Source organism: Betta splendens, chromosome 19 (genome assembly GCF_900634795.4).
Source record: "Betta splendens chromosome 19, fBetSpl5.4, whole genome shotgun sequence".
In the NCBI taxonomy this organism is placed as follows: Eukaryota; Metazoa; Chordata; class Actinopteri; order Anabantiformes; family Osphronemidae; genus Betta; species Betta splendens.
In genome coordinates, this window is record NC_040898.2 from 15,503,473 (window position 1) to 15,525,330 (window position 21,858).

At 48.3% G+C, this 21,858-nt stretch overlaps 1 protein-coding gene across 1 annotated transcript; it reads right to left on the reverse strand.

The window, feature by feature from the left end:
* Positions 1–76: 76 nt before the first annotated feature.
* rnf213b (ring finger protein 213b) lies at positions 77–21,213 on the reverse strand. The gene is made up of 59 exons (XM_029135229.3): positions 20,999–21,213; positions 20,705–20,911; positions 20,416–20,629; positions 20,288–20,334; positions 20,059–20,224; positions 19,839–19,985; positions 19,661–19,759; positions 19,457–19,585; positions 19,225–19,390; positions 18,975–19,142; positions 18,741–18,890; positions 18,053–18,666; positions 17,634–17,793; positions 17,339–17,556; positions 17,105–17,248; positions 16,881–17,033; positions 15,458–16,730; positions 15,197–15,381; positions 14,967–15,113; positions 10,996–14,808; positions 10,784–10,920; positions 10,600–10,701; positions 10,399–10,511; positions 10,199–10,312; positions 10,077–10,105; positions 9,851–10,007; positions 9,633–9,768; positions 9,313–9,501; positions 9,094–9,227; positions 8,801–8,976; positions 8,528–8,731; positions 8,261–8,448; positions 8,076–8,193; positions 7,875–7,975; positions 7,623–7,799; positions 7,346–7,491; positions 7,134–7,233; positions 6,912–7,023; positions 6,482–6,680; positions 6,200–6,393; positions 6,001–6,123; positions 5,655–5,756; positions 5,310–5,552; positions 5,079–5,157; positions 4,972–5,006; positions 4,773–4,876; positions 4,549–4,693; positions 4,301–4,466; positions 4,128–4,222; positions 3,807–4,055; positions 3,506–3,638; positions 3,342–3,425; positions 3,047–3,230; positions 2,768–2,969; positions 2,597–2,674; positions 2,236–2,433; positions 1,703–1,792; positions 1,137–1,309; positions 77–751 (listed from the first exon to the last, which is right to left on the reverse strand). Exons 1-59 carry the CDS (start codon positions 21,211–21,213, stop codon positions 613–615), a joined length of 13,863 nt encoding a protein of 4,620 aa, XP_028991062.2. The 3' UTR covers positions 77–612.
* Between the last annotated feature and the right edge of the window lie 645 nt (positions 21,214–21,858).

Consider the following 21,858-nt stretch of genomic DNA (forward strand, 5'->3'; position numbering starts at 1 on the left):
GATCAGTGGCCAAATCAGTGGTTTGGTTGACTTTGCAAAAGGACGCAGCATCTTTCCAAGTTATCAGCAATTGAAAAACCTTAAATTCCCAGTGGCTTTATTAAATTATTTTTTGATACATTATAGACAGGTTGAAGATAACAAAGTCAATAAAGTACTGCTGAACATTTAATAATTAAGACCGTTCTAATCTCAAACATTTAAAAGACAAATCTTCAATCATCTGGCTGTTAATTATCATGAGTAATAGCTGACACTTTCTAAGTAAACAGAAGCCCACTCTTTAATTGCTGGGCACTCAGGCTAAATACGTTCAAAAATAATAACATTCGTTTTGTGCTCATTTTCTATCATCAAAATCATTTTGTATGTCCCCATGGTCATTATGTGTCTGTTTATGGTGATTCTGAAACACTTCATGGTCATTTTGGTTAAAAATAAGAATAAGAAAACCTTTAATAGTCCCACAGTGGTGGACTCTCCAGTCAGTTTAATATTTTTAAGCAGGCCAGTGTTCTTTTATACATGTGTAATAATCCATGCATGTATAATAAAACATGATATTAGTTTAAATGAATGACAGTCATTCACTTTTAAAACAGCTTACTACTACTATCGCCTTTTAAATGCCACGGTGGCCCTCCACACATCAGCGCCTTGTCCCAGTGTGATCTCCTCCGGCAGTGACTCGAGCTCCAGCAGAGGTGGGAGGCCCTTCTGCTCCAAATGGACCTCCACGGTGGACCTGATGCTGGAGGCAGCAGGGAGTGGAGAGAACAACTGTTAGCACTGCATCTTTTGTTGTCACCACAAGCATTCCCATTCACTTCCCTGCCCAGCTGCTGCTTCCATTGAGCGACCTGTGTCCTTTCCCCTGACAGATGGCTGCCTGGAGGAGGTCAAAAGGCTCTAAATCCCAGAGGACGTCCCTGGGTGAGACCTCCACACTTATTCTGATTAAAGCTGCCTAGAATCAATAGATTCCTTCAGCCTTGGGTGGTTTTGTTAAACCGACACTAGGCTCACTTGTTACACCCTTCGGGTAAATTGTAAAGCACCAGTCTTTGGAAGAGTTTTTTCATGCTGACTCACAAATGGGACACTGGCTGGGATTTTACTACACAAATGGCACTTACTCCCAGTGTGGTTGGTAGCTCTCATCTGCATTGCACGTCTTCAGCAGCAGAATTTCATGTAGCTCTAAACAAAAGCTCTCAGTGTCTGTGGCAGCGAGGAAAACCTTCAGCCTCTTCCTGTCCTCCTCCGACAGCTTCTGCTGGAACTTAGATGGTAGTTCCTGAAAAGGATCCTGAGACATGACCAGAATTCAGATATGAAATCAGCTGTTTTTTGGCATGTGATGTATATTTAAAACTACAGTGAGACTAAGTTCCCCAAGCTCTGTTTTATTAAGGCCCCACTCCGGATGCCCTGCTGTCAGACAGCACACTGGTGCTGGAGGTCAATCACTGGCAGCCAGGGGTCATGAGATGACAACTGGGTGGGTGGTTTCAAATGTGTTACAGAAACTAGTGGAACAATTTAACAAAAATTCAAAACAAAGTACAGAACAAAATAACCACAGCAGGGCTGGAAACACAAAATACTAATTTTAGGAAAACTAGGAAACATAAGCGCTGCACAAACAGGAACTACCAATTAAACTGAAAGAATCCTGGCATAGGATTTTATTGATACTTACCTGCTTTCTGTTTAGCATTAGCTCAGATTTCCAACAAGTCAGTAGTTGCCAGGTGAAAACGCTGTGCAGCAGTTTGCTTTCGCCAAGACTCTGAGATGACAACACAACAGACAAGTTTGATGTTTTTAAAGATAACAGCAGTGTTTGTGTCAGAACTATTTCCTAAACCGTCTTTTCTCATGGAGCTAATCGTTTGTGTCCTGTAGTTATTCTCCCTCGGCCCAACCGGTCGAGGCAGATGGTTGCTCGGGCCGAACCGGGCTCCACTGTTGGATCTTATAATGCAGTGCTGTGTAAAGTCTTAAACCTAGTGTGCAAAGTGTCTTGAAATAACGTTTGCTGTAAATTGGCTTCATATAAATAAACTAAGCTGAACAGTGCACAAAGCTCATCACAGCTCATTTTTAAAACTGTATTTAGGTTGTGAATATTGCAAAATCATTGTTGCAATCATGCACTGATTTTGAAGATATCAGACCTTTTACTCAGCAGCGGTGCAGTGCATCAGCAGCTATGGGCATGAAGGTCTTTACCTTGGCCACAGTGCTGGAAACCTGCGGCCCCATCTGCAGAGAATCAGCGAGGAAAGACAGGAGCGGAGCCTGAGGATCCCCACCCGTCTTTCCAAGAAAGCGGAGGCCGATCTCCACCACAAACACGGCATCGCAAACGTCTGCGTATGAGCGCAGCACGGTTCTCATGGCGCTGCTCACTGAGCCCTTCAGCGGTTCCTGTGGTGCAGACAGAGACACCGTCAGTGTGAAGGAAGGAATCTGACCTCCAACAAAGTGGCCTCTCAAAATCCTGCACCGAAAACTGCTGTGAACATTCTTTGGCTGGAGTTAGTCCGTTCCAGATAAAAACTTTGGCACCGTAGCCCATTAAAGGTCTCACCTGACAGATCTTTCCCCTGACCTCAGACAGAACCACAGAGAAATCCTGCGAGTGTGTGGTGAGGAACCTCGACGTGTCCTAGTTGCGGCCGAGCAGGACAGTGCTGATTAGCAGAACGCCTGGTGCTTCTGCACATCTGCATGCAATTGTGTGATTAGTTTTGGTTTCTACCTCCTGGATGAGGGGTTTTCCAGCCAGGAAGCAGCGGCATAGCTGCGTTTGGATCCCGGACAGGTCATAGCTGGTGTCCGTCTCGCCGCCCTTCTTCAGGGTGTAGTGGCAGTTTGCCAAAACCAAAGGGAGCAGCTCTCTCTCCGGGTGGCACAGCGTCAGCTGGGTTTCTGAGACGCGCTCCAACAGAACGCTGTGATCACTGAGGACATAACACAGCCGTTCCTCATGCCTGTGGGACACAGCAGGCCAACCACAGCGGCGCTGAGCAGCACCCACCTGTCCTCCCGGTGGCTCACGCTCCTGGCTGCTCGCACCAGGCTGTTGTGGGTCTCCAACAGAAAGCGCAGCAGAGTTTGGAGGCACGACCCGGGTCCGTGTCGGTTCGGTGTGAGGAACTCTCCAGTGCTCTCGGCTGTCACCTCCTTCTCACACAGTTTCACATCCACACCCAGCTCTGCTGCTGCTCACACACACAAAGGAAGGGAAGCACAGCAACGGACAAAACTGATGACTTTACAGAACGGTTCCTTATCCTTATAGATAGAGATAAATCTGAACCTGAGATGCTCACAGTTGTTTGCCATCTCTGCTCTGAGGCTGTTCCACACTTTGATGAATCTCTCCACTCTCTCGAGCAGCATCTTCTTCTGACATCCTGACACATGACATGATGTTTGTGGATTGTTTCTGGTTGCGCTTCAACATTCACATACAGTACATTTGCTTTTGATTCACCTTCCTGTATCTGCTGCAACATCTGAGCAATCGTCTGACAGGCTGATGCTGTTGCACGAGGAAACGCCCTCAGCAGGTCTGACTGTAGAGCCACCAGCTCAGGGAGGTGAGGTAACTGTCTCACACAATGAATCTGAGGGAAACACAGCAAATTCAACATTCAAACCCAAAACCAGATTTATCTTCTTAACATTAACCCTGTATGTACATTAATTCTCAAATAATCTACTATAAATAATCTTACTCAATCATCAGTGTAGATGTAGGTGTTTATGATGGACCTGATGATGAGGACTGGTACCTTCTTAAGGAATATCATGAGCAGAGGGAACGAGTCGTGTCCCTTGGACTCTCCCACCAAATGAGAGAATCGCTCCACTGTCATGATCTCAGGGAGAGTCCAGAAGGAGGAGCGATCGGTGGATCTATTGCAGGGGAGGGACAGCATCTTCCCAGGATCCCCAAAGAGAACACTCCTCAGGGGGCTTCCAGCAAGTCCATGATCGCTGCTGATCCTGGCCTGAGCTTCACACAGGTTCCTCTTTAAATCCTGGAAAGAAGAGGTTCTACATCATGCAGACAAGCAAAGAGGTAAATAGTTCTGAAACACCCTGGTTCTTACGTGAAGCACTGGGTCGATGGCAGAAGCACAGACGAGCTTCTCCCACTGCAGCCGTCCGTGTCTGGAGGACAGATCGGGAGCTGCACCGCGGGGGCCTTGACCAACGTTTAGCAGAATTAGCATCATGCTTTTTTACATTAAGGGTAGAAGCAGGTGGATCTTTAGAGAAGCACCTGAAGTCTGATTTGTGCTGGCGTTCAGAACCAGATGAACAGTAACCGCCGTGTTGTCCATGTTCTGATCCAACGTGTCACCCAGCACACTCATGTCCTTTTCAAGATGGTTCCACAGGAAGCTAAAGATGTCGAGCGGCCTTGGGTGAATCATGCCACCAACTCCCTACAAATAAATAGACCACAGCTGTCAAAAACCCCAAATTAACCCAGCTGATTAGACTAATGCTGATTCAAGTGAGCCTCACTTCCTGATCTCTTATCGCGCCTTGGAGCAGGGTGAGATGCGTCAGCAGCCTCAGGATGCAGGACTGAGCCATCGTCAGCTGCCTCTCAGGGGCCTCGGCCCTCTGAGTAGCCCCCCCCAGAATGTGTCCGGTTCGCGTCTGATCACTGAGAAGGTTAAATGAAGGTCATGCAGTAACTGAGTGAGACGTCACTCACTCTGAGTTGCTCAGACAGTGATTAATACCTGTAGACTGCTCGCGGAGTGAAGCCCGGAACTGATCTATGGTTGTTTCCACCAATTTTAATGCCACACTCTGGACATGTTGAGGTTTCCATTGGTTTACCACACTGTAAAAATACACAACCAGAGGACACATCACTTTAATAATAGTTGTGCTTGTGATTTGTGATGATGATTTCTGATAAAGATGAAAGGTGCAAACCTCTCCAACAATGCATGGATGCCCATTGGCACAGTCTAAAAAGAAAGAAAAGGACATGACACTGCATCCAACTGCTGTTTTCATAATGAAGCCTCGTGAGCACTCACGGTACATCAGTGCTCTCTCTCCAGCCAACCACTGTCTGACTTCACTCGTGTGATCGTCCGGCATTGTTGGAAGAAAGTTCTGGAGGTAAACAAGGTTTCACAGAATGAACCACATTTATTGGGAATATTCTGATTACTTCCTAGGTATTTGATCTTTAAAGTAGATCGGGAAAGAGAACATGCAGCGTGACTGATTGAACTGGAGGTTTTCGAGCATAAGCAGAGTCTTACTGTGACGTTCTGGGGCTGGGAGGCGATCGGGTGCAGACAAACCAGCAGAGAGCTCCCACTGAGAAGCACAGAGCCCAGATGGACCAGCAGCTCCAGGAGGGTCTGCCTCTGAGCAGGGAGGTTGGTGCTGATGTGGAGGCGTGAGCCCAGTCCACCAATCTGATTGGCCAGAAGCGAAGAGCAGAACTCCCTGAACTCCGTCGGTCTGACGTGCGTTAGGATGTTTTCCAGTTTACTTATCTCCTGTAAGTTTGTACACGACAAAGACAAAAGTTAACTCAATGAATCTTAATAACATAACACAACAATAACAAGAAGGTCATGGTAAGACTGTGTTGCGTGGACCTGCGGGGAGGGATGCATGTTGGCGTCAGGGGACCTGTAGCGGCAGGTGATGTGTCTGAACAGAGCCAGGGCCACCAGGCTGGTGTGACTACCTCTCAGCGTCTGAGGGGAAACGATGGAGATGATGTTTAACTAAAACATTAAAGGTCTTCATTTCTAAAATCTCTGTTTGTAATATGTAGCATCCAGTAGTTACAACTGGACCTGCGTAGTAGTAATAAACCAAAACTAAACATTTAACCAGTGGCGCCGCCCTCTGGTGGTCATCTACACATACAACACAGTCTGCCAACAGACTCTGGCCTGTTGGTGTGGCGTCCAATCATGACTGAAGCTTCCCTCTGACCTGCAGATGAGCCACGAAGCTGTCGCATCCATTTTCAGACAGAACCTGGCACAGAGCGTCTCTCGTCGCTCGGTAGGAGGTGCCGCAGCACAGGAACGTGTCCACAGTGGTCGAAACCATCCTCTGAGGAAAGAGAGCATTTTCATTCAAAGCAATATCATCACACCAACAGGACTGATGTTTGAAACACAGTGTGTACCTGCAACCGAAGCAGCTCTGCAGGGAAAACCCATCTGCAGGCTGGACTGTTCGCCAGCGACAGAACCAAGTCCATACTGGAGCATCGGTGGAGGGCTCGCAGCAGGTAAACCCGGTACCAGTCATTCCCACCGTACTCACACACGGCTCTCACCTGACGCAGGTACTGCTCCACCGACTCACCTCCACTTGTGCCTGTAGAAAAACAACCTTCACGTCATCATCTGTGCCTGTACACTGAACATGAGGCTTTGGTCCTGTTCCATCACAGCTCGACCCAGACCTCGGGCCGTGGCGTTGAGCAGCTGGGCACCTCTGCTCAGGCAGATCCTCAGCTGGGCTGTGCTGAGCAGGAACTCTGCTGGTTCTTCTTGTCTGTCCGGACTGTGTTTTCTGGCTGTCCGGCTCAGAAAGCTGATTTCTGCTTGTCTTTGGACTTCAGCTCTCTGTCCTTCTTTCACTTCTGTGCCAAGCAGACAGTCCTGGGAAAACAAATCTGGGTCGAATCATGACCTCTGGACATTCTTTCTGACCTGCATTGATTCACTAAATGTAAGTAATTAGTGAATCAACTAAATCTGATGCACTGAGTTTCAGCAGTAAAACCTTTTGTTTAAAACAGACAGAAAAGGAAATAAGATTATTAAAACATGCAAAACAAAAAGAAAAGCTGAGCCAAAGCAAAATCTGCCACCAGAGCCGAAGCCGTGTACCTGGAAGCAGCTGACAAACAGCAGGTAGAGTTCAGTAAGGTCCTCTGGGTCCAGAAGATTCTCCTCCAGGTTCTTGAGGTAGGTCTGAATGTGAGCCTTTGCCTGGTCAAAGCTGAAGCGTGCACAACCGTTAACCAACGTGTTCCAGTATGGAGCATCTTTCTGTGTCGCGGACGTTTGCTGTCGGAGCCTTCCATCGCGCCACATGCAGCTTCTTCGTACCTGTATTGCAGCAGCAGCTTCGGCAGCACTGATCTCACCACGGGACTGTTGTCCACACACTGCAGGAAGGGAGTGAGCTCCCTGGTCCGGTACACATCCCCTGCACCAGGAATCCGAGGAGGAACAATCAGCACCACATGGTGTCTAGCTACAAACCTGAATTATACCATTATTATATATTATTATTATTATTATTATATTATACCATTTACCATTAGCAGAGACGACCAACGAGAAGAGAAGCTCCACCACTTCCTCTCTGGGCTTCTGCCCTTCGGACAAACAGAACCTGGACACCACCTCCAGGAAGAAGGCGTTACAGCAGGACCTGATGGCTCCCTGTTGTTCTAGTGCTGCCCTGATCCACAAAGAGCAAAGTGAAGCAGCTGCTACGATAAAGAACTACTGGAGATCAACACATGACGTCACAGACAGTTTACTGCCCCCCAGGTCTGTAACTCTTGCATATGTGATTCTTCCATGACTCACTCGATGGTGCGACTGACTGCTGGCTGGAAGTCCGGCAGCAGGTCTGTTCTGCATCTGGGGCATGAACGCCTTGTCTGGATGCAGCGCTGGAGGCAGGAGAGACAGAAGACGTGCTGGCAGGGCAGGGCGCACGGCTCTTTGAGCTCGAACAGGCAAACCGCACAGAGAATCCCAAACCTAGGAAGGAACCAGCATCAGCAGATGTATTAACGTGTACATCTGCCTGGTTCTGCATAAATGTACTTGTCTGACCTAAGGTCCCTGCTAATACACTCGTCATGGAAAGAGTTGAGGATGCGGATCAGCTGCTGCAGCGTCTCCACGCTCCTCAGATCAGGTGACTCCTGCATCAGCTGTTGGGACATTAAAACATATTTTACAGTTTCCTGAAGTGAAATGTTACCGGTGAGGCGTTTTCTCCTAATCATCACATCCTGACGTGATTTTACGTACGCTCCGATGAAGGTTGCAGTGTTTGAGAAACAGTTCCATCAACCTCTCATTGTGTTGGACTTTTAAAAGGACGTGTTGGACGAACGACGCCACCACCAGCATCCCACTCCACATGGACCTGACAGACGGAGTGAGGTTAAGCGACCCAGCGAACAGCCCTTCAGCGGTCTTCTGTGTCGACTCACCTGATGGAGTCCAGCTGCTGCAGGCAGGCGGCGCTGCAGAGCGCGTCGTACCGCTGTCCACGCGCTCTGTCCAGACACGGCTGCAGAAGCTCCACCCTGCTCACAAAGCTCTCACACTCTTTGAGACCATTCACAGCCAGAAGTTGGGTTTCCTCAACACAGACACCAAGAGCTAAAATGTCCTCAACCTGCCGAGAACAAACCACAGCGTCAACAATCGCAGTGTCAGGGTAGACGTTTTCAGGAGTCCAAGGAGTTTCTTCTCACCATTTCTTGAGGCTCCCTCTTTGAACCCTGCTGACAAACTGTGGTTGCCAGGTCGGCCTGCAGCACCAATATGTGGCTAAGGGTGTCCAGTCGAGGGACAAAATGCTTGGCGGCAGCCACTATCCAGGCAGGAGAGAGGTCAGGACGAACGCCCATGGACGCCTGGAGCTCAGAGACGCATCCCAGCACGGCTCTGGTGAACACCTGCAGCAAACGAGGAAGGTTGGGAATGTGCAGCTGTTCCTGACTCACACTGTGTGACTGTATCTGTACCCTCAGCTCGTCCTTTGACTCGATCTTCAGCGAAAGCAGCAGGAAGTCTGGCAGGTAGAGGTGTCCGTACTCCAACTGCTCCCTGGCTGAGAGCTTCTGCAGATGACTGCCCAGCCTGCTGTGGTTGAAGGCGCTCACAAACTGAAGGATCCTGGTTGAGCCATCCTCTTTGGTGGCTAAGAAACAAAGTCAAGCCAAAGAAAACACTTTCACATTGATACCAGCACCAGCAGTCACAGCACTGCCCCTGTACAGTGTAGAACTCTTCAGAACTCTGTTAGACTGGAACATACTTGGCATGAACTCTGATTGCTCCCACAGCTTTTCGAGATGCAGTTTGACGAGCCAGCTGAACGGGGCAGCGCAGCCCTGTTGTTCTCCGTCCAACAGGAAGTAGTGCTGCACCAGCACTTCCTGGTCTGACTCACTAGAGAGGACAAGAATCCAGGTAATTAATGCTTTTGTTGATTTAAATCACAGCAGGAACAATGCAGAGGAGGTTTGTTTAATACCTTGACTTCTGGGGAGGTGTTAGGTCTAAAATCTGTGAATCTGCCAAAATGTCCAACCACAACCTTTTCAGCCCTGGGCTGAGCCTTTCATCACAGAGCAGGTCCATGTTAGCGTACCGGTCCATCACCTCCAACATGCTGGCTAAGAGCGGCGTCACGGTGGACTGAAGACAGCGCCATAAGGTGTGTCTGCCCGAGGAGCACAGCCATGAGAGGATACAGGTGACACAGTGATTACTGCAGCTCAATGCTGACGATCACCATCATCGTGGTATCAAGCGAAGTAACTAAGAAGCTCAAGTAAATAACAGATGTTGTACCTCAGAGTCCCGCCCTCCTGCAGAGCCTGGCGCTTCCTGGCTTCTATGCTCACCCACTCTTTGGGAGAGCCCATCCTTCCCTCTCTCTGTGCCAAGACCTCGGCCAATCGGCTCAGCAACACCTTCTGAAAGTCACCTGCAATAAAGGTCACACTTCAGAACAAACCTTCAGACATACAACAGTAGCAAATGGACGAACACTAGACTTCCATATTTGCCTCTTGTGTGGTTTTGAGTCGTTCGCAGAAGAGCCAGAAGGATGTGCACTCGATGCAGGCTTCGTGGCGTCAGCCCATCGGGGTCCCTCAGCAAACCCACAGCTTTTTGGATGCAGGACTTCACTAGGGACAGGCTGTGAAGATGGGCTCTATCCGTCTGCAAGCAACATAACTTCATCTAAGCAGTAAGCATACACATTAAATCATTTAAGGCATATTTTCTTACCTTAGCAGGTTCATGATGTTCATCATTCTCTAGTAAAGGTCAAGAATAACACAATAAAAGAATATTGTTTATATTTTTCATGTTTCATAATGTAGACACACCAAGAAGATGTCCATTTGTACCTGAGGCTGCAGGGTTGAGTAAGCTGCTGATCAGCGTTCCACAGAAGCCGTACAGGTTCAGACTCATGTCCTCTGAATCCTTCAGGTCATCGATGTGAACCGAGTGCCAGACACCTTTGATGCAAAAGACAATGATGACTGATGACACTGACAGTCGGATTGTAACTGCAGTGCATCAAGAATCATATGCCACTTCATACCTCCCTGGAAACCAATGTATTGAGACTGACTCGAGATCCTAGAAGCTTTCACAATGAAGATCACACAACAGGTCTGATCCACCAGTGACATCAAGTAATTCATGGTGCAATATCTGTATCATAAACACAAGCCAAAGCCGGAAACGTCAGATGCAGATTACAGTCAGACGCGTCAACAAGCCTGTGAACATGTGATCATACTTTGCTGAAGCTATGAGCTCATCACTGCAGTCTGATTCCTCAAGGTCCATCTGGATTAACAGGAGAGAGTGAAGAGAGTGCCCAGCATTTTGGAGGAAGCTCCTGGCAGAGAAGGAGGGATAGCAGAAAAATGAAGAGACAACAAATACACACAGCTGGACATGAGTCATTTATTAGTTCTTACCGTATCTTGTTGTAAAAAGAGACCTGAGTGTCAAACTGATGGAGTGAGAGCAGGAGGGTCTGGTCTGTATGCAGTCCCAGAGCATGGGCCACAACCTTGACATCTGCTCGGGTCAACAAGCTGGAGAAGGTGGTTATCTGTGCATAACCAAAGTAAAATTACAAGGTAGAAGAGGTGAAAAAAAGAATATTGACACCGCGGCTGTGGCCGACCTCTAGAAACCTGCTGGAAGCCTCATGGCCGCTCACAAAGTCTTCCAGGAAGTCCCTGAGTGAGTGGTGATGCTGGTGTTGGAAGTATGTTCTCTGGAGTGTCTCCTTCTCCTGGTTGGACAAATCTGAATACTTCAGCCTCAGTACAGCATCGGGAGTGGCACAGTTTAGCAAGAGAGCTTTGGCTGAATTGAAGACTTTTTCCTCCTTGTTTTCTTCATTGGACCCGACACTGTTTTCTGTTTCCATCATCTCTTCTTTTTCAGAGATCTGATTGTTTTCACTATCAAAAACCTCAGTGATTTTGCCATCAGTCTTTTCCACTGATATGATTTCTTCCTTGTTGTTATCTATTTCCATGTCTACTACTTCCTGGTTGGGGACTTCTTTTTGTTCATTAGAAACAAACTCAAGTGTTTGATTTGGCCCTTGGTCGTCTTCCACTGGGGCAAGATCACTTTCCGGTTGATGTCTTTTTAGATTTTCTCCTAATCTGTCTGCTCTCCTTTCCAGAGCTTGCAACAGAGCACTGGCACAGGCATCACCATGGAAGCCAATGAAAATATCAGACAGCTTGAAATCCTCTATGGTCTTCCCTGAGAATTCCTTCACCCAGTCTCTCAGCTTGTGAAGAACCCTGAGCTGCCAGGGTTCCAGGTCAGTACTCCTGTCCACTCTATGCTTTTCAAGCCTGTTGATGAGCGGCACAGGAAAGCGCTCATAGACCTTCTTCTGGTCCTCCACTACCACCAGCCTGAACTTTGCATGCACACGACATTTGACTCTGTGGGAGCCAAGACCTAGATCCACATACTGTTGCTGGCTCAGGTAAACGTAGTACTGGTTCAAGGCATCATACAGGCTTTCGTAGAGATTTTGCATGTTGAGGAGGATGACAGTGTGCCCAGTCTCCATACAGGTCTTTACCCGGTTGACATTACGGCAAATTTGGGCATATTCCTGATCCTTTGGGAATCCTGAGCCAAAGACTATTTCAGGTGTGGAGTCTCCATTGGAAAACATTTGTTGCTGAAGTATATGGAGGGCTGCATTGTTTGTGGTCAGCAAAAGGAGGTAACGGCTTTCCTGACTGCTGTCAGGATCAAGGTTCTTCTTCACCATTTGCAATGTATTTGGTCTGGGAATGTCTGTAAGGTTTTGAAAAACTTCTTGGAATGATTCGATAGGATCAAAACCTTCTGGCTGCCCACTGAAGTTACGCAGTATGGCTTCTACCAACTGTCCAGCATCTGGTTCCTGTTGTGTGGATCTGACTACAGCAAAGAGCATTTTGACCAGGCTGTAATAATCCCTTAGACCAAAAAACTGATTTGTTGAGGTCTTATTACAGATGCTCAGGAAGGCCTTTGCCAAAGAGGGGAAGAGGTGTTTAATTTTCAGGAGAATTTGGTTGGAGGATGAACAAATACCATTAGCAGTTTCCACAAGTTCGTTCTCACTTGGATCCCATCTGGAGACAAATATTCCCCTGTTCATCTTTGCTGGGTCAAGGGCCCAGTTGGAGATACCAACAAAACCAACCTTCATGTGTGGGTCTGGCTTTTCATTGTCAATGCAACCATCCTCCAAGAGGGGATGAAGGGTTTTCAGGGGCATCTGAGGAGAATCCTCTGCCAGTCCAATCTCATCAAGTACCACCACTGACACATACTCATCCATGTTTTTGTCCTTCTGAAATCTGGCACAGTTCCTGAATGTCCCTATGATGCCATCAGGACTTGAGTGAGGGCTACACTGGAATGAGACCATGTGAACTTGTTTCAGATGCTTGAATAGGTCACAGTGGGAGTTCTGGCCTTGCATGGCATCAGCAACCACCGTCTTAGCAAGTGACTTAGAGCTTCCGGGCTTGCCTACCAGAAAGAGGGGGATTCTGAGCTCAATGCAAACCACCATGAGAAACACGTTCTCTTTGAGGGCAACATTTTTGGCTATGGTCTCTCTTGTCTGTATGTTACGAAGGAAGAAGTCTTGACAGGATGAAATCTCTTCCTGCAGTGCTTTTGGAGAGTCCAGTGGTTCTGGAAAATACTCACAAATGACACGGAGGTAGTCCTCTTTGGCAACCAGAGATGGGTAGTAGCAGACTCCAACTGCAAGAATCAAGCACTTCAGTGTTTTGTGAGCTTCACTGAGCGAAAGGCAGTTGGTAAAAAAAATCTCACTATGCTGGTAAAACCAAACCAGCACCTTCAGAGACCTTTCTACATCTCTGAGACTCACAAAACTACATTCATCTTTCCGCCTTCGCATATATTTCTGGGAGGCTGCCAGCACATCTGAAATGATGTCTCTGCAAATCCAATGCAGACACTGGTCAGAAATTTTTTTCTGGACAATCTGTTTAATGTAGGAAAGTTCAGTTGAGTCACTCAGCTGGCCAAAATCCCAGACCAAGGAAGCCATGCTCGGAGGCAGAGGGTGAACCCTGTACACCAGCTGCCTCAGCGGTACCCTGCCCAAACGGTCTTCTGTGTCATCGGCCTTCACTCTGTATCCCAGTCCTGCGCGTTCCAAGCGCTCAACCATCTCAGCTGAGTGCTTCCTGTAAGGATTGCAAGCAGCTATTATCTTCAAGCCGCTGTCTGCTTTTAAAGGTTCTCCTTTGACTGACTGGTCACACATGATTTCCTTGATTGCAAAAATGGCCTCTGAGGTGTTGGCTTCGTCTAGGAACAAAATAGTGTCGAGGTTGTGCATTGTGCGGTTGTTTTCAGCAAGGATCGCTGCCTCCCTCACCTTTCTGTATATCATTTCAGCTGTAGTTCCACCATGCACTTTAACAAGCACCATGTTCTCTATTGGTCTTCCCTGCCTCTGCAGAGCACAGAGGAAACGGACTAATCTGGTTTTCCCACAGCCAGTCTCTCCCATGATGACGACAGGAATGCCACACCGGAATCTCATGTGTATTGCTAACATCTTCATCACATTGTCAGCAGTGATCTCATATGTGGGGTCCGGATCAAATCCTCTTCCCTCCATTCCGTCAAATGCACCAACCACACATGCAATCTTTTTGATTTTGTCAGCCCGTGGCAGATGATTAAAGTCCTCAGTCAGAGAGATTCTCTGTCGTACCAACCCTTCATAAAGTTCTTGTGACATAACATTTCTTATAAGGATTCTGCTGCTGTGAGGGTCAACTGCATTGAGGATGTTTCGACCATCTGTCTTCACATTGAAACCAAGGAAGCACATTGAGAATCGATCGTGATTAAAGAAAAGATATGGATGAGACTCGTTTTCCCAATGCTTACGTATGGTCAGACAGGCCAGAAGGTCATTCTCTGAACTGCTTTCAACGTGAAGCACAGGGCTTTGATCCGATGTGTTTAGAGATGGTGAGGCAAAATCTTTTGCCATTAGAATCATGAACTTTACAATGAATCCTTTAAATCCAGGCAACTGGTCGGCCAGAAAATCTGGATCGCAGAAAATCCAGTTTTCACAGTCCTTCAGCTGCACATTGAGAAACCAGGAAAAGTTCTTCAATTCAGCCCAGGTCGGATCTTGCATTCCACAGTATGAAAGGAAATGACTGACACAGTCCATGGGATCCCCCATTCGGGAGCCTTCCTCGTACTTAAAACGATCCAGATTGTCTCCATTTCTATAGCGTTTTAAATATTGATAGGGTCTTTGTATGGCCTCACTGCAAAACTCTTGCTCATCCATGAGTGGATCAAGGGTCTGTTTTGTTGACATCCCTTGATGGCATATTAGCTCATTTACCTCCTTTGGAGACCTACAGTGGATGGTAGGGAGGATGTCAAGCAGTCCAAGCCCCGTCTGTGTGGAAACCAAACAGCAAAAAGGCATTTTTAAGCTTTACAGAAAGAGGACACTCAATATACAAAAAACTGTGATTGGAATTTCAAACATATTCACAAGTCCACAATTTAAAGCTTCTGGCAGTTAAGGGTTAAGATCCGCAAAAACACTTTTACCTCTTTTGCCTGAGAAGTAGTTTTTATTTTTAGCAGCTCAACTGTGATCACATGTGCTGCATTTCTTCTCCACAACAGGCCGTGACTGTCACTCACACAGCCCAACACTACCAAATGAAACAAGAGCTCCTCCAGACCTGTACGAACCTGGTCAGAAGAGTTAAACAACAAAAACTTAAAAGAAGCAACAACAAATGAGGCGTGTATGGTAGTACGTGCTTTCTACTTACTCCAGCAGTGTCGATGTGCAGCAGAACTGGGTCCTGCTCTCTCAAAGGTGCAAGTTTCTCCAACAGCTTCGTAACCAAAGAGTCCACATCAATGCTTGGCTCAATCAGTTTAATCCTAATGTGTTTGGCTCTGGGACATTTCTGTTGGAACTTCTTAAACAGACGATCCACATAAAGAGATTTACCTGGTGATAAAAAAGCATTTGATCAGTCTAAAGCTGCTATTTGTACCATTTGTTTTGCAGTGAGGCCGGTTCTTACCGACCGCAGGGCGCATGGACGACACCATCCAGACTGAGAGCTGAGCTGGAGACACCAGTGTCACGTGGTCAGGTGAGAGTGTGTGTTGAGTGAAGTGGTGATGTAGATATTTCCTGGCAGTCTCTGCTGTCAGGTTCTCACCGACCTGCACTTTGTCACTGCTGAAGAAAGAGGGCACGTATCTATGCTGGTGCACAAGTGGACTGACTATGACCAGGCGATAGTGCGGGTTGGCACTTCTCTCCAGGACCTCGAAGGTGTCCCCCAAGGCCACACTGACATCATATCCCAGCAGACCTGGACTGACCAGAGAGTAGATTTTCTGACAGTTCTGGCTCGGAGCCAGAGCTCGGCGGAGAAAGATCTCTACCTCCTCCTCTGAGGTCTCCTCTCTGCAAACTAGAACCTCATCAACAGATGGCAAAGGCTGCTCTGGACTTTTCATGTAGAAGGACAAAACGGTGGTAAAAACCTCTGCTGCAGGACAAAGGACCAGATTTGGTTTTCCTTTCTGAAGGACTGGTGGGAGGTTCCTGATCATGTGCTGCTGGTTCATGTCAGAGAGGCATGAGAGGAAATGGGCCAAAGTGCAGATGTCCAAGCACTCCGTTAAGTAGTGTGGCATGTCTTTCTTAAACTGTCTCCAGAGGGTTTCAAGAGTGTCGTTGTTACATTTCCTCGTGTCATAAACCTTCAAGGCATCACTTCCTTCATCCTCAGAGGAAAACTCCATCAGATCATGAACCTCTTCCATGGAATCTGCCATCGTATCCACTGAACCATTTCCATGTTTATCTTCATCATCAGACTCTATATCTTCCTCTTCATCTTGCTTTACTGCCACATTTGCCTTATTGAATGCGGCTCTGATGTCGGCCAGACTGCAGAGCGGCTTTACAGGAAAAAGTAAATGCCATAACTGTTGAGGAACAGATGCCTGGTCGTGACAGACCTTGTGTATCCAGTGGCACAGAGACACCATCTGCTCTGACGTGTAGAGGTTCAGCAAACTGAACTTGGAGCGCATGTGACTGATGAAGGAACGCCACTTGCTCTGGCAGCTCTCCATGGAGTGGGCCAGGCTCCGCAGTTGCTCTGCCACCTCTCCGTGGTACAGCATCGCCTTCCCCCTCAGGGACAAGAAGGTGACCTGGATGCTGGGCTGCTGCTGTGGACAGCACTGGACCTCCGCCTTCCAGGCTCTGAACAGCATGTTGCCAGATGTTTGCATGTGGAGAAGAACGGTGGCAACTCTCTGGATTCCTTCAAAAACCTGCACAACATATGGAGAAGCTTCAAAGTAATAGGCATGTTTACGGCCCTTGGCTTTTGATTGACAGGTTTATCTACGTGATTTACTGCAGCCAGAGAGTTCTACCATGACGTCCCTAAGGCCAAGCACTGTATCAGTGGCAGCACTGACCTCTGTGAAGCGGGTGACCTGCTCTCTGCCGTGCTCCCCTTTGGACGACATGAGCATGAGTTTGTTCTGTAGCTCCAGCAGCTCTTCCAGCCTGTAGCTTTTCTCCTCTTTGCCTCTTTTCACTGTGACCTGCACCATGTTTCGCAGACATCGCTACAAAACAAGAGAATGAAAGACAACAATTCTCCTAATGTTATAATGGACCTGCATTCGGGCCTGTTTACCTTCTCTATGTTTTTATCAGACCATCCTATGTGATAAACCCCGTGAGCATTAAGGGAGGCAGCCAGCGACAGGGAGGACTGCTCCACAGAGCCGTGGGTCTCCTTCAGTGCTCTCAGCCAGCTCAGCAGCGTGGTAGAGTCTCGCTGGAAGACAAGATCCAGTGCTTCACAGTCTCGCTGGCAGTAAAGCCACAGGGCGTTCACGTATGCCAACAAGTAGACAGGAGCTCCTACCAGTTTATCTGGCAGCTTCTCGTCTCTGCTCAGCGTGTCCCACACCTGCCCAGCACACTTCATGAAGCCCTCGAAGCCGACTCCGGGGGCGAGGGAGTACAGCAGGGGGGCGTAGCCCATGACAGCGTCGTGGAAACAGGCCACCTGGTCGATCTCCTTGTCGTTCTCGCCGGCTGATATAGAAGCCAGTTCGACGTAGACCTTCACATCGCTCATATCTGTCAGGAGACCAGGACAGTAAGCGAACAAACACAGTGTTTACACTGTTGTGTGATTGTGGAGATGTTCTCTTTACTTTTGAGGTTGGCTTGGACCCAGTTGACCAGAGGTTGGCTCTTGAGGAACTGTTCCAGACAGGCAGTTTGCTGCTTGGTGATGGAGGACATGAGCTGCTTGGCATGAAACAGGTCATCACTCAGAGAACGCAGGCTCCTGTCTTTGAAGGACGCATCCTCCTGTGAGCAATGCACATACGTTTTCACATGTTAGAGGAGTCTATCCCAGACATTCCTTAGACAACAACTCTGCCAAAATACAAGGGTTATAGAACAGTCAACCTGTTAACATGACCAGAACAAATTAATTCAGCTGACACAGCACACTTATAATAATCTATGATATGGAGAATGTGCTACAAAAGCTTTGTGTGTGTTTTTAAAGATGCTTAAACTGAAGTCTGAACCGATTTTGGACACTTGCATAACAGAGTCTTACCAGTTGGCGGAGTGTCTCTATTTCTCGAAAGCTCCCAGTAAGTTTCATTTTGTCACTGATTTTCAGAATCACGCGGGCTGCGGCGGCCGCCTTATAGAGCTGCTGATACTCCTGGATCTGACGGAGCCTCAGCTCCACCCAGTTCTCCTCTGGTTTGAACCTTCCTTTCTCCAAGAACATCTCTGACATCAGACTCAGCTCCTTTTCCATTAGCTGCCCATCGCCTGGGTCACCAGCCTCCTCCAAAACATCATCAAGCTGCTTTAAAGTGATGTTTGCTTTTGCAATGCTGACACCGAGCTCAAAGAATTCGGTCATCAACGAATCCCACATGTGGTCATAGATCTGCTTCAGTGTCACTGGCTGCCCTGCTGAAGTCAGTGATGCTGCTCTCTTGACCCACCAGGACAGAATCAGGTTGCTGTGGTGCAGTCTGTGCATTTCATTGGCCATTTTCAAGACGTTCATGCTGGCGTTGAACCAAAGAACCTGGGGAGGCCCCGTCGTCTTCAACTCCCCCTTAGCATCAAAGGGCTGAACCAGAACCAGTTGGTTCAGTCTCACAGTCTGCAGGTCTAGTTTGTGCTGCTGCTCCATAGTTGACATCTCAGGAACTGGTAAAACAAGAACCACATGATCTGGTTACAAAGCTCAAGCGTATCTTACCTCAGTTACTAGAGACACTAACCTGTGAAGCTTTCTGCAACCTTTGCAATCATCTTCATCAGAGTCTCAATCTGCTGTTTACGCAGCAGGAAGGTGTTCAGATCCTTCTCTCTCTGAGCCAGAAGCGCATCTCCGTCTACAGGAACCGTCTCAGATTTGGTATTTTTCTTGTCTGTGGAAGACACAGTCCAACCCATTAGTTTCCTGCTGCATGACATGTTTGGCAGACGTGGAGGCTCTTTTTAAAGGCTCATACACTGCTGATGAAGTCTGCTGAACTGCTCTTTGTATTTCAGGCAGTCCTGCAGTTGTCCCACGAGTACGTGTCCTTGAAGGAGAGACTCCACCAGAGACTGGACTGCAACCACGCAGCGCTGGACCACCTGCCCTGCGGAGTCATCCACCCGGACCGACCTCCACTCACCTGGGCCAAAAGGATAAAACATTAACAAGAAGCAACCAGAATAAATCACACAAACTACTTCAATAAAAAGCTAATGATTTACACTCAGACAGTAGGTGGTTCACGGCAGACTGTGGATGGAGCAGCTGGACCACAGACTCGTCAGCGAATCGAGCAGCTGACTCCACCACAACAGCAGACAGGACGACATCAGGGATGGGTCTGACCTTGGAGCTGAGGCGCCGCATCAGGTCCCCCTCCAGTCGTCTCTGAGGTGAACACAGGCGTCAGAGAGGCCCAGCTGCAAACACCGATGAAGGCTGTAGCTCACACACCTGGCATATGGAGCGCACTGCCGCCTGACACAGGTCATGGAAACACGCCTGTACCACCTCATGGCTTCCTCTAATGGCCGCCAACGGGGACTCAAGGCAGCAGACCAACACTCTGTCCTCCGCAGACAACTACAAGGAGGTGCAGCTGCCATGTAAAAAGACAACGTCCATCTACTTCACCATAATCGCTGCTCAGACACTGACCTTGGAAATCCTTTCCTGCAGATCTTTCTTGATGCACAGCTTCCAGCCAGAGGAAAACTCCCCAACAGAGCATTTCACCTTGATCAGCGCATCCCACATCTAATGATTGGACAGGTGTTATTTCAGAGGCGACAGCTCATGTGCTGTCAGTGGATAATAAATACAAGCCTTCGTGCACCTGGACTTCCTTTGGGTAGCTGAGGGACCAGGCCGTCAGAAGAGGCTTCTGCAGCAGGTGGTCCCTCCACCCGCTGACGGCCTGCTGCACGGCCTGCAGCGACGCCAGGAGCTGCTGCTTTGAGCTCTCGCAGCCGTCCTCACTGAGCTAACACACAGCAGACACGGACATGCAGGTAAGTGACCTCAGGGAATAAGGGTGTGCATAACACAGATTATACCTGCTTCATCAGTGAGGCATGGAACGTCTCAGCCAGTCTCAGCACCAGCTGGTAGGACAGAACCGCCGGCTGGTAGCACTGGACCAGTCGCACACCTCTGCACGTGCTCTCCAACACACTGAGGCTGCTCATGAAGGCGGCTTTGATGCTCCCAGACTCAATCATGCTGCAAACACAGCGCAGTGAGGGAAGCCTGATGAGACACGAGCCGTGTTCCTGCTTCACTTACCTGTCGCTCTCTTTGTGCACCTGCTCCAGTAAATGGCTCAAGGCTTCCTGAGTGTGAAGCACAGAAACAAGCGTGAGACACATGTGGCCGTTCTAAGGAGAACGGTTAATAAATGTGTAGTTCTTCACCTTGACATCCTCCTGGTGTTGGGTTGAATTCCGTGACTCTCCGCGTGCTCTGAGTCTGTACAGCAGACTCTGGATCAGATGTTCTGCTCCTATTCCTGTCAGCTCTGAAAACCCAGGGAGATCCTCAAAGGCAAGCAGGGCTAACCAGCCCATCAGAACCAGAGGCGAGGCTTTCGCCCGCGACAGGTGAGACTGGACCAAACTCAGCATCTTCCTGCACCACACAGTTAATAAGACGATAAGACGATTTCAGGAAATGAAAGAAAGCTTTGGTTCTTTTATCACTCACTTTCTTTTATCAGACAGGGACTCGATACGCTCTCTGAAGCGGGTGAAATTGACACCGCTCAGTCCTGACCAGTTCTCTTCCTCAACGGTTGGACCCACTTTCATTGCGTCGGCTCCTGGCTGCCTGAGCCCAAAGAGCAGAGGAACGAGCAGGACCAGCTCCGACACCAAGTTCTGAACGCAACAGTTCATCAGACCCAGCACAGTACTGAGGGAGGGAAACACACAAGTGGGTTGGACATTAGACTGGGAGCCACTGGAAACCTCCAGCTCCAACCCGTTGATGTAAACGTACTGTTGCGCACTGTGGAAGGACCCGGACAACGCGTCCAGGTTGTTCTGGTCCATCGCGGCCTCAGAGGACACCAGCAGACACAGCTGGGCCCAGCCGGTCACTCCCAGGTTGACTTCACATTGTCTGGTCACCGTGAAAATGGACAGACCCAGAACTAGAGGGTTGATGTTCCTGCAGCCTTCAGGGGTATTTTCCGTGGGCTCCTCTTTTAGCATCTGGACCAAAGTCTGTGAAATCAGCTCAAGTGTCTGTAAATAAGAGAAGGTTTGTACGGTGAGACACCAGAAGTAAATGTACAGTAGTAATGTGCATGTACAGAACCAACCTTGACACAGGGAGGTCCTGACTCGTCTCTGTATACCACCCTTTGATGTGTAGAACCCAAACTCCAAATAAAAGCCTGCAGGTTCTCACAGAGGCTCTTGGTGCTCTCTTGGTCCGACGGGGTCCATTTCTGGAAGATTCTGTCCAACAGAGTTCTGGCTGACGCCTGCCAGACGTCCGACAGCTCCTCACCTTTGGGTTTTCTCCAGAAATGAAGGCCATCATGCCAAGTGTTCGCCTCCTGACCAATGAAGCCTTCATAGAGGTGCAGCTCTACAAGACAGAGAGGCAGAAAAGTGAGCAATTCTAGTTTGGAGTCAAAGGTCAAAGCTGAACAGGTTGTTTGTCTCACCATTACAGTCGGCTGGAATCTGAATATGTCTTGTAGAGATCCCAAAAAAGACCTTGTGTTGTTTCTTTACTCCATATTTATAAGCGACCCACTGGAGGACCCCTGGTTCCTCAACACAAACGCTTCCCTCCACCACACATTGTCCATGTTTTAAAGCACTAACAGACACATGACCTTTAGTCAA

What these genes read in the sequence shown, in the direction of transcription:
- rnf213b (XM_029135229.3), bottom strand. Translation starts at nt 21,213, where the DNA reads ATGCTAAAAGAGGAGCCCACGGAAAATACCCCTGAAGGCTGCAGGAAC. An exon ending in CAGTGCGCTCCATATGCCAG is followed by an intron (nt 19,391 to 19,456) that starts GTGTGTGAGCTA and finishes TGTTCACCTCAG; the next exon opens with AGACGACTGGAGGGGGACCT. An exon ending in GTGAGCCACCGGGAGGACAG is followed by an intron (nt 2,970 to 3,046) that starts GTGGGTGCTGCT and finishes TTATGTCCTCAG; the next exon opens with TGATCACAGCGTTCTGTTGG.